At 38.9% G+C, this 12591-nt stretch overlaps 1 protein-coding gene across 1 annotated transcript in view; it reads right to left on the bottom strand.

The window, feature by feature from the left end:
• ELOVL2 (ELOVL fatty acid elongase 2) overlaps window positions 1–10020 on the bottom strand; it is a 61219-nt gene extending 51199 nt beyond the window's left edge. The window contains exons 1-2 of the mRNA XM_090268292.1: window positions 9844–10020; window positions 9702–9800 (exon numbers count right to left, since the gene is read on the bottom strand). Coding sequence (XP_090124418.1) covers window positions 9702–9800; window positions 9844–10020 — 276 coding nt within the window. The remainder of the gene's footprint in view (window positions 1–9701; window positions 9801–9843) is intronic.
• Between the last annotated feature and the right edge of the window lie 2571 nt (window positions 10021–12591).

Below are 12591 nucleotides of genomic sequence, written 5' to 3'. Positions count from 1 at the left end.
TGAATACTCTATCCAGCAAAACTGTCATTCAAAATAGAAGGGCAGAGAAAGTGCTTCCAGGACAAAGTAAAATTGAAGGAGTTCATTAGATCCAAACCACTATTACATGAGATGTTAAAGGGACTGGTTTAGAAGAAGGAGAATCAAAATTATGAACATTAAAATGAAAACTGCATCACAACAACCAAAAACAGAAGGTAGGGAATTGAAACAAAGGCAAACTAAGTAGGCAACGAGAATGGAAAAAGAATTATAGGTATGGGGAACATATTGGGGGGAGGTCGGCAGGGAGGGGGAAGGGGAAAGGGAGGGAGATGGTACAGGAATTAAGAAGCATAGTAGGAGGGAGTGGAGTAGACAGGAAGAGGTTGAGAAGAACTATATGCACAAACAATGGGCATGGACTAAAAGGGGGGGACAACTGGAGGGAGGGTCACTGGGTGGAGGGGAATAGAGGGAAAGGAAATTGGGACAACTGTAACAGTATAATCAATAAAAACATATTTTAAAAAAAGAAGCTATGTACACATATGTATTCTCTTTCCTCATTATTTTCAACACAATATAAAAATCCAGTAATCTTTTCTATTTAGGATTTTAGCAACTGAAGTAATGCTGATCCAGTGGAAAAGGCAAGGAGTGAAAAAATTGTTTTCTTGTAGGGTAAATTTTTAGGGGTTAAGGCATCATATTAAGCGTTATTAAGAAGCTTAAGAATAGGCAATTTGATGTAGGCAGTTGGGCAAACAGCTAAAGCTTAATGTGATTATGTGAAGCTCCTAGGATTTTCTAAAGTTGTGATTCAAGTCCTTAAAAAATTTTTTCAAAATACATTCTTTTATGAGTGCATCTATAGGTGAGAAATACTCAATAATAACTTTTTAAACTAGAAGTTTAGTTTTTTAAATTTCTCATTAGTTTAGTTTTTTTTAATTTCTCATTAACAGAACTCATAAAGCTTAAAGAAAAAGAAAAAAAAAACATCAGAGAATAAAATCTTTATCACTTTTCATTCTCTACAGAAAAAGTCCTGAGTGTTAAACCTAATATCCATATCACCAAATTATGAGCATTTTAAAAATGTAAATACATGTAATTAGTCAGGTTAGTTAAATCTCTCTTCCAGGTATACAAAAAAAAAAAAAATAAGTTAGAGTTATAAAGATGTACATGATTTAGTTTCTGTGGGTAATAGCCACTAATTTTGAGTATCTAATACTAGCTAGCTTATATTAAGGGACTTAAGATAATATATATAATTTGAACCAATCTTAACTATGTGTTATACATATTTTATAGATGAAATATATGGAGTACAGAATTAAACTCAGGAGTGTGTGGTTAATGAGGTAAGTTTTCAAAAGTTAATAACATGAAAATAAGTAAGAACTAATGTATCAGTTCATCCCCACTATAAACTCCTTATACAGGCTCTCTCCCAGCCAGATACCATGGAACCAGATTAATCTCCCTAAATGATGCTTTCATCATTCAACTTCTCATTTTAAAAACCTGGTTTACAAAATCTAGAGGAAACTTCTTAGCCTCAGATTAAGGACTCTCCAAAAGTTAACAGACCCATACAATTATCCAATTAGTCCATAGCCTTCACAAATTTATTGAGCACCTAATCTATACTAGACTCTGTGAAAATATGACCTGATCCATAAATTGCTCACAGTATAATGTTTCTCAAATACATCTGTTTTTGCTTTCTGGGTCCTTACCCACTTACTTCCTTAAATGGAATGTTCTGCTCAATTCTACATTCCTCCATGTTCCTACATATCAAAATCCAACCTATTCCAGATTCATCATGGACCCCAACTCCTTTATCAAGCATATGCTAAACATTTTTGCTAGAAAGTAGTCCCTCATTCCTTTGCACCCCCCAAGCATTATATTCCAAATTTGTGTGAATTTGATTCCTGGCATGCAGATTACAAGGCCCCTCACTCAGAGATTCTAAGTCAGTAGGTCTGGCTTCACCCAGTCTGGGAATGTGCATTTAAAATTTCCTGTCCAAGTCTTAAGTCCATGCTCCTTCTACTCATGCTACTTCTCAGACAACTGGTTTGATTTTTCCTCTCCTCACTAAATTGACTCATTTTCTGAGTACTCTGGTATAACAACAGACACAATCTTGACCTCAGCTTTATGAATCCTAATGATTTTGGCTCTATAACTGCCAACTACCTCCTGGCCCTAACCACATTCTTGGCATGATAAAGAAATAAAAGACTACATTCTTGGCATGATAAGTAAAAGGGTTTAGTTTCAGCTTTTTTGTTGTTGTTGTTAATAACATAACTCACCTTTTTGGACTAAGTCTTTTTGGTGGGTAAAATGGTACATGCAGGAAAGTGCATTTACTGGCCTGAGTGACATAGAGACTCAGCTACTGAGCCTCCTTGCACTGGAGGACATAGAAGATTCTCCCACTGTACTGCAGATTTCTTGAAGCAGAGACTGTCTTTTATATTTAGAACGACAGTGCTTAGCACACTGCCTGTTATTGAGCGTGTGTTGAATGAATGAATCAATGAGTACATTTAATCAAAAGTTTACTGAAGCAATACAGTTTTGTGTCTCCTTGGTATCAGTTTTAAAGTATATGGTAGTCAACATAGAGAGCCTATATCTTTCCTTCAAAAGGACTAATACGAACTATTAATTCCAAAGCTTACACTAGGCCTTAAGACTATTATGCATCTTATAAAAAAACAAGCACTGATAATAAGATTAGTGTTTTCAGAAATATATTACAAAATGACCAGCACATTCCCACTTACTTTTTAAATTGTAAAAAGAAAAGGATGATATAGTAAATCTAGTTTACAAAAGAGACAACGCAGAATTTTAGAAGCCATAGCAGGACCATTAAGCAGTAGCAGGACCACGTTACTGCTTAATGGAGAAACAGGGCTTATACAACAGGGAAACTAGTGTGGCTGCCTTGTGCTGGTGAGTTTGAAGCAGACTTCAGGCAGTAAATCGCAAACAAACAAACAAACAATCAAAAACCCAAACTTGTTACACATGCCATTTCTTTTTTTGAGTCTGAATAGAGAAAAGGCCAAAGGAAAGCAGGTAATGCCTTCCTTGAAATACAAAGGAATAACAATTCCCCAGCCTATGGAGAGAGGACCATGAAACAGCCTCTAAGTGCCATTTTGACTAGGGGAAAGTACAGAAACTGAATATTTTTCTGACAGCCCAAAGCACCCTCTTTCCTAAGTATGACTTTACCACTGACGTTAAAACAGTTATTAAATCTGCATTTCCAAAAATCAAGGAAGCTGCCAGCTCCAAGAGAATGACACTTCCCTGTAACATTTAAGGAAAGCCTCTAGAATGGGAGCAGAGAAGATCGGAGTACAGGCTTCCTCTTTCTTCCCATGCCTTGGACAACACCACACATTCCACCCTGAGGCAGGGAAGAAAGTCAGTTGATTAGAACTGAATTTTCAGGAAAACTGAAAATGGCCTAATTTTGTTTTTGCATTATGGACACATTCTGATTTCCTCTTTAAAAGCTTGAGTTAATTTTTAATTTAACTAATTAGTGTAATAGTCAATAAACTTTGACCCTGACAAAAAAAAACAAAGCCCCCCCAGTAGCCATAATATCTGTTAAATGTAAAGATTCTATTAACCAAATTCTGCTTAACCATAAAGAAAAATAATTTAAATCTTTAAAGTTTTATAAGTAAACCCAAGTGAACTTTTTATGAAACAAAAATTTATGTACAAAGCTACTGTTAAGTCTCTCTGATCAATGTCTTCATGCTGCAGTCATTCTACTCAAAAACAGTGACTTTACTTCCCTTGTAAATTACTTAATTGTCTACATATGGGTATTCCCCTATTTATTATACCAGTACGTAGATTAAGTTTGATACGTATAAGTTTGATACGTACATATGTTGTTCACGATCACCTCCATTTAAAATTCCATTCCCTTGCATACTCCATTTTCCATATACATGAACTTAATCTTTTAGTTTCGTATATTTAATATTTAAATGTACATATATTTATATATTTACTCATCTATCTATTCTTATAATTCATGGTAATGAAACTACATGGGGAAGTCATTCTGATTTTTTCATTCTCATTTATAATAATAGGGAAAAGTGCTATTGCTTTCATCAGATTTCTATAGGAAGAGAACATTTACAATGGCTAATGGCTAAGGCTATATGGAGTAGTAGAAGAGGTGCTATGTTTGGAATCAAAAGGCTTATACCTGGTTTTGCTACCTCTAGTATGTGACATTGGGTAAATCATTTATCTTCTCTGAAACCCAATTTTCTCCCCTGTACAGTAGGTAGACTGATTACAGGACTTGTCTCTCTAAAAAGTTGTGAGGTTTCAAAGCAGATAATGTGTGTAAAAATGCATTGAAGAACATTTAATTGATGAATAAATACAATATATTACTATACTTGTAGTGTATTTAAGTGTTAACTAAAAGCCAAAAAACATAACACATATATATATATAAAATAAAATAATTATTCAGTCAATTCATGAATCAAAGCCTTGTTTATATTACTAAGATAAAATTTCATTTTTTATTTCAGTAACAACTTAATGCTATAATTATAAATTTCATTATATAAAATCATATAACCTATCTCCTTCCACAAATATGACTGTGAGTTGTAAACAGAGTTGTAGGAATACATACACATTAACATTGACTAATAGGTTACACAGCTGTACATGCATTGATGAAGCAACTATTTACTGAAACATGCTTGAACTGAACTGTGATCATTTTAAATGCATCAAAGAGATACTGTCCTTTGAAGGACTTGTACTATGAATATGTTTGCAAAGCAAATGTTCATTTCCCAATTTCTCCTTTATGAATGGTAAGTGGGATGTGAAGAGAAAAGAGCACTACAAACATTTGTTTAACATTTACTGTATGTCAGACATTTGCCTAGAGATACATCACTGAACAATGCAAATAAAAATCTGTCCTCCTGAAGCCGGCATACGGGAAGGAAGCAACAAACAAAATCATATAACATCGTAAGTAAATTATTATAAGATTCCAAGTGCCATGTAAATACTTAGGTTATAAGTGTTACAGGGCAAAAAAAGAACGGTGTAAGATCTGGTATGTGTGAACATGGTGGGGCAGGTTCCAGTTTTAAACAGAGTGGTTACAGTAGGTCTAATTAAGAACATATTAAGAAGACAGTCATACAGCTCTCTTGGGGGAAAAAATCCAGCCAGAAAGAAAAGTCAGTGTAATGGTCAGCCCCATTTGATTCTGACAAAATGATCTTGTGAAAAATACCCCATTTTGCAGGTGAGTCAACAGTGTCTCACAGTGACTTAAGGGAACAGAGCTAGCCAATACTAAAGCCAGGACTACAAACCAGGTTTCTTCACTCTTGGTCCAGTCCCATTCTTTTGTTTTGTGCCTTTGTTTACTAGTCACAGAGTAAAGTGCTGTTTCTTCTAAAGCAATGAATAAATGGAAAGTGTCAGCACTGCTATGGTTGTTGCTATTATTATTAATCATCTTAAAGGTAAAGATAAAATAATTTCATTTCCCCTTCTCATGTTTTTTTTTTTTTTTTCCCTTCCTTGTGTTTCTCTTCTTCTGTGGACCATTTTAATATCAGATTATCAGTCAAAGTAATTATATTTCTTTGGCTATCTGATAAAGAAAAGGTGTTCTTGAGAACTATATTTCTCAAGAAGGGAAGGGGGAGGAGAATCTTTGAATATATTAGAACTAGAGCCCCCCAGCCTCAAGTTACTACATGAATCTGGCTTGAAGAAATAATGAACTTAAGGTAAAAATGTTAGGAAAAAAAAAAGAGAGAGAGAGAGACTACAAAAGAGGAAACCTGTAGAAAAGATAAGAAGAGTAGAAAGGGGGCTGGAGAGAAAGAAGAGATTTAAAGTTTTTTTCTAGTAAAAATATGAGAATATTACACAATAAACAATATTAAAGAAAACAGAGTGAGAATCAGATTTCAGACACAGTAGACTTGAGAGCTGGTGGAATTACTAACAGCAAAAGGGAACAGAGAGGAGAGTCTGAAAGGTGAGCTGTCTTTTTGTAATGCTAGGTTTAAGGTGGCAGTGAGTTCTCATGAGTGGAAAGGGTCTAACAGATAAAGAGGTAAATTTGAAAGACGTGTATCATCTAGAGCTGTTTGTCCAATACAGTAGCCCCTTACCACAAGTGGCTGTTGAGCACTTGAAACTGAGCCTGAACTGAACATGCTATAAGTATATACACCAGTTTTGAACACATCGTATAAAAAAAGAACATAAAATATCTAACATTTTACATTGATAACATGTTGAAATAATGTTTGCATGGATTGAGTTAAATAAAATATATTAAAATTAACTTCACTTGTCTCTTTTTACTTTTTAATGTGACTACTAAAAATTAAAAATTACTATGTGCCTTGCATTATATTTCTACTGGACACTGCTGATATAAATATGTATTATCATCATCACATAAGGGGAAGCAAACTTAAGAGGTGAATGTGAGGTGTCTTAACTGAAAACAGATATGGGAGAAAAAGAACACATCATTATAATAGTTAATATTTACTGAGCACTCTAAGCATTATGCTTATTTTAAGTGCATCACCTTATTTGCTCCTCCCAACTTTTGGAAATATTAGTCTTCTTTTACAAAAGAAAAAACTGAGGCCTAAAGAAGTTAATCTGCCCAAGGTCATAGTTAAATGTTGGCTTTGGGTTTCAAACTCATGACTGACCCTGGATCTCAAGTTCTAAATTGCCACATCATCAAATCTAGAACAATTTTTTACTCTGCAGTTATTAAATTGTTAATTTTTAAATGGTTATATTTAAACTAACAATTTATTAGAATGATTCATTGTCAGTGTACACAATATACCAGTGATGTCCTGATTCAATGAAGAAAAAATACAAATGTGTAAATTTGTAACTTTAGAATTTACTGATGCTGGCATATTTTCACCATGCTGGGTCTAAGAATTTCCAGGACAACTTCTTGCCCTTTACCAGTGTCTACTCCTAAAAACCCAAACCTGTCAAGTTAAATGGTATGACAGAGATGATCATGGGCACAATCCTGAACAACAGGGTTTGATCTAGTTAAGTTCAGAGTTTCTTGAACATAACTAGATCTATGGCATGGATCCACTTAAATTTTAAATCATAAAAGAACCTGAACCTCCCAAACTGTGATTTAAATGTTTTGGAGAGAACTGGTTTAATTGCAACCTTTTGTTGAAGAACCAAAAATTAAGCTTACCCAATAATTTAGAATGAATAATTTAAAAATGGATTTTGTCACCCTTGAAAATGCAACACTTTCAAGGAATAGAAAGAAAAAATGGCTTGATATTCTGACTGGAATCATAATATAGCAAAATCTCCTATAAATACAAATTGAGATTTTAAAAATAAGGTGTTTTTTATTTATGTTTGTTTGGTTTTAATCTCAAAAACAAACTTACTCTCCTTTTCATTTTACCTTTAATTTCTACCACCTATCTGGACTAGACAGTAATCATAGAACTACTGCACTTGTACAGTGATGGCTATAATTGCATCGTTTTTGGAAACTTGCCCGTGTAAATTTTACCAGGCCGTTTGGCTCAAATTATATAAAAAACACTTTTTCAGTCTTAAAACAAAGATTATCATCAATTTACTCTATGGAACTGGAAAAACCAAAGGGAATTTCAAGGGAAGAATTCTGTTTTGGACTAAGACTAATTAGTAGACACCATAAGACTGTTCATGTTTGACATGAATCCAAAGGGGTGTCTCTCTCAGCTGACCCACTAATTTATGAATTTTACCTCTTCTCACCCCTGTCTTTTTTAAACATAGTGAGATGACTTCAATTTGGTTATATTTATTAAAATAGCTCCTCTGCAGACCCAAAGTTACCAAGAAATGCTATCTAAAGAGGAAGTATCACAATTGTATAGGGTAGAGCTTATAAAAGCGTGCCCTTTATTTTGGCCCTTTCACGTTAATTCCTTTGACTCTTCCATCCAATGAAGGAGTTATCCTTGGACCTGTTCCCTTACTCATTCCAATTCATAATAATTTGGAACAAAGATTCAGACCTGGAAGGAGAGAGTCCTAAAAATGATTTGTCCACTCATGTGTCAAGGTGTCAAGAGCATGAAGTTGACAGACCCAGGCATAATAGATGGCCTCCCATTACTTCTATCATTGAGGGCCACTAAATTGACCTGCTTCTTTCCAAGAATATCCCTCCTTTAAAAATTCACTTGAGATTCTCATCACTACAACTGTCAATTGGATAGATAATCCCTAGAGCTGTGCCACTTCTCATCTATACAGTCACATAAAGTATGCTGCTTTGTTGGGTCAATTTTAAAAAAATATTGAGCACCTACTATGTGCCAGGCACTGTTGTATGTAGGTACTAGAAATAGCAGTAGGTACTATATAGCAGTGGACAAAAATCTCAGCCTTACTGAAACTTACATTCCAGTGGGGAACACGTTCAATAAACAAGATAAACAAAATCGATAGTAAATTAAATATTACATGTTGAAGAAAAAAAATGAAGCAGGCAAGGGGAATATGAACTGTGGTGAGTGGGGTGGGAAAGACTGGAATTTTAGGTAAAGTGGCCAGACAAGGCTTCACATATAATCTGATAAATAGTGTGCACCTCAAAGGGTAGAGAGGACAAAATCTAGGACTAATTAGTGTCAGCTGGAGTGGGGAAAGGCTAGATTAGCCTGTTTGAACCAGCCCGCGAAGTGGAGAGGAAACTATATGAAAGGCAAGAGAGAAGCAAAGATAAAATATGGACCACTTTAGGCAAACGTGGGCTCCATATTTTGCCTAGGATTAACTGGTCCTTTAAGCATGGCACAACACACTTTCCCGCTTTTTAGCCACAGAACCAGGCTTTGCTGCCAAAACCAGGCAGGTCATAGGACACCGAAAGACACAACCCCACCCCCACCCCTTTCCCAGCTAGTGCCCAGCAGAGTCCGGTACTGGCCTGGGAAACAAGAGAGAGTAGTTTTTGAGAGGATACTTCAGAGGGCCCTCCATCCTGGTATACAAATGAAAACCTACCCACTGACACCACTCTGCAAACCCAGGGAGGCACAGGCAAGCACAGACACACCCCCGGGACGGTAGGCATGGAGCACAGATGAGACGTGAATTCAACCGCTTAGAGCCCAAACCCCAGAATTTCCCGGCTCTGGTTCGGCACAGCGCGAGGGAAACGCCGTTCCCCACGCCAGGAGCCGCAGGGCGGAGGGTGGGAGCGAGTGCCGGGAGAAGGAGCTACGGGCGGCGAGCGGGCCCGGCTGCCGCGGGAGAAGGGGGCAGCTTCTTCGGGCATCCGGCGCTGGCCGGCAGCGGTCACACAACAGGGATCAGGACAAGAGCTGGCGCCTCGAGGGGCCGGGACGGGACCGCGGACTCGGACAAAGTGCCCAAGACCCACCGGCTCCGGCCGGCCCATGCACCCCCAGCCCAAACGTTCACCGCCCCCTCCCCAGGCCTGCGCGGGCCCGGGCCCCGACAGTGACGGGTTCCAGCGGTCGAACCCGCAGCTCCCGCACCGCCGCCCGCTCGGCCCCTTCCCGCCTAGCGCTTTGGTCCAGAAGCGAAAGAAAGAAAGAGCGGCAGTGGTGGCGCCCGGCCCCGCTCACCATGATCCGCGGCGGCTGCGGCACAGCGACCCCGGCGGGCGGCGATGCGCTGTCCAGGGTAGCCGGCGTCCCTCTGCTCCGCGCTCCCGAGCGCCTGCTCTACTTACCCCCACCCACACCCACGTTCAGCGCACGCACACACTCCGCCCGCGCCTCCCCGCCCCCTCGGACTCGCGCCACTCCAGCGCAGGGAGCCTCGGAGCCGTTTCGGGCTCCCGCGGCTCTCCGCCTCCTTCCCTAGCCCGGGCTTCACCTGCAGCGTCACGAGGAGGGCTGAGGGGGAGGAAGAGGGAGGCGAGTCTGCAGCTCTGTGCGGCATCTCGCGCCCCCTCCCCAGGGCGCGGCATTACCCGCGCGGCCGCGGCGCCTCCTGCCGGGCGGGCAGTGATTTGCAGGCTCAGCGGGCGCCCTCCGAGCGCAAGGGCTCAACGTTCGCAGGCTCTTGGCAAGGGCCCACCCGCCACCGGCCTCTGTCCCTGGCCCCCTGGAGGCTACAGTGCCTGCAGGAGCAATAGGGAGGATGGCGATGTAGATAGCCAGGGCACTGGTCCTGCTGTTCGGCTCCGTGGCTTTCAAGCACACGTTAAAGGTAGAATGGCTTTTGCTCGTGCAGGTTTGCGGGAATACGAATCAATCGGGTTCCTGTAGGGATGAGGTCGGGAGTGGTTCATTCTGAGCAGGTAATTTCGTCTCTTACACAATGCTTCCTCGAGAGGACCTTATTCAAGGGGCTAATGGTTTATTAACACTTATTTGTGAACAGAATATATGGGATTTTAGATCCTGGGCTGTGGATTTATCTATCTATTTATATTTTTTGTCGCTCAAGGTGGAAGATGTTGGGAAAGGTAGAGTGTTACATGACCTTTTCTTTTCTTTTTTCAGCATTAAGAATGTGTAGCTCTGGCTGGTTGGCTCGGTTAGTTGGAGCATTTTCCTGTGCAGGGGAAGGTCTCAGGTTGGATTCCCTGGTCAGGGCATATACCTAGGTTGCAGGTTCAAGCCCTGGTGGGGGCGTGTTCAGGAGGCAATGTGAGGAACTAACTGGTGTTTCTTTTGCATCTCTTGTATGTTTCTCTCTCTTCCTCTCTAAAATCAATGGGAAAAAAGCATATCCTCAGTTGAGGATTAAAAAAACAACAACAATGTCTACTTGCTTTATGTGGCCAATGTGGTAAACTGAAATACAAACAAAGTAAACACGTTTATTGGCGGTGGGAACATCACATCTGGATGTGCACAAAGGAACCTGCAACATAAACTGAGTATTTGACACTTGAAGTGATGCAGATGTATTTGTAGTTTTGTCAAGTAGCAGAGTGAATAAACAAAGGTGTCAGGTCTAAGTCTTAATTATCATATAATCACCTAATATTTAGACTTTTCTATAGTTAGAGTGCTAAACATCAGGTACATATGTATTTGCTTATCAAGGGTGGTTAACTTTGGACCATAAATACATATGTATTTGTTAATCAAGTCTCATAAAATCTCACTATCAGTGGGCTCAGGAGTCAGTTCTTCCATAAACTGGCTGTGTGATATTGGATTAGTTACCTAATCTCTCTGTGCTCCAGTTTCATGATCTATAAAATGGGGATAAAAATGGCACACAACATATTGTTGTTAGGATTAAATTAATGTGAGTAAAATACTAGAAAAATGTCTGATATAAAAGTACTAGTTATTGATGTTATTGATATGATGCTTGTGGGAATCAGAGAGTAATATTCTATATAATGCTGGCATATTTTTATAAAGTGTCCATATAGCCAAAGCTAAGTGTATATTAGATGCCAGTTTCATTCATTAATTCACTTTGTTTATTCAAAAATATTTGAGTGCATCCTATGCCAGGCTTTATGGTAAGTCCTGGGGGTACAATGATAGATGCACAAATATAACCCCTGCCATCAGAATCTGTGATGATCCATATTATGACATCAGAGACTAGAAAGAAATGCACTCAAATATTCACCAAATAGTAACAGTTTTTTCTCCAAACAGCAGTGTTATGGAATGATTTTTTCCTTCTATTTTTTTCATTTTCCATATTTTTAAAATATGTTTCATACTTTTAAAGCCATAAAAATAGCTTCCACATTCTTTGGATACTGAACTAGAAAAATACAGGATCTGAATTTCACTGTATCATTAATCTGATGTAGTAGAATGTGACTTCTTAATCTAGATAGTGATCCTCAGACATTACTGTGTATAAATTGCATCTGAGGACTTAATCAATTGCAGATACCTGTGTGAGAAATGCTCACAATAAAACACCAGGACACAAGACTTTAGCAGTAACCGAGGCAGTTGTTTATTCACAGATCTGCAGCTCTCGGTGAAGCCGAAAGCCAATTCAAAGGTGCGCGCTGCCAGAATTGAGCTGGCCGTTTTTATCCTAACATGAGTAAACCCTTCCTCTTCCCTTCCCCTCCCCTTCCTCTCCGTTTTTCCCTACTGGATACTCTGGAGTTACAATCTAATGTGATTGACTAAATCAACTAAGGGTAGTAATTAACTCATGAATAAGTTTCCTTAACTCACCGACCATGCATAATTCCCAGGTGATAAATATTCCGTGATGGGTGCCCCTTACACTCTGGGTTAACTTTAACTGTTTATGTCTCCAGCCCCATGTCTCTAACCACAATTTCCAAGGTGGTAAATATTCCATGATGGGTGCCTCTCACACTCGGTTAACTGACTGTTTATGTCTCCAGCGCCTCTATTTCTAAATTACAGTTGTTCAAGATTACATTTCTCTTTTGCTGCTAATCATTTCTTACCGGTTTGAGTGTCACTTTTATCTGTCCCTTACACCTGGAACCGATCCAGGTGGTCTGAGGTGCAAACCAGAAATACAAATTATTAAAAAGTATCACAA

The sequence above is a fragment of the Furipterus horrens genome, unplaced genomic scaffold (genome assembly GCF_987537825.1).
Source record: "Furipterus horrens unplaced genomic scaffold, mFurHor1.1.pri manual_scaffold_3, whole genome shotgun sequence".
Taxonomy (NCBI): Eukaryota; Metazoa; Chordata; class Mammalia; order Chiroptera; family Furipteridae; genus Furipterus; species Furipterus horrens.
Note: the sequence above shows the minus strand (reverse complement) of the source record. Positions and strands in the feature narration are given on the sequence as shown.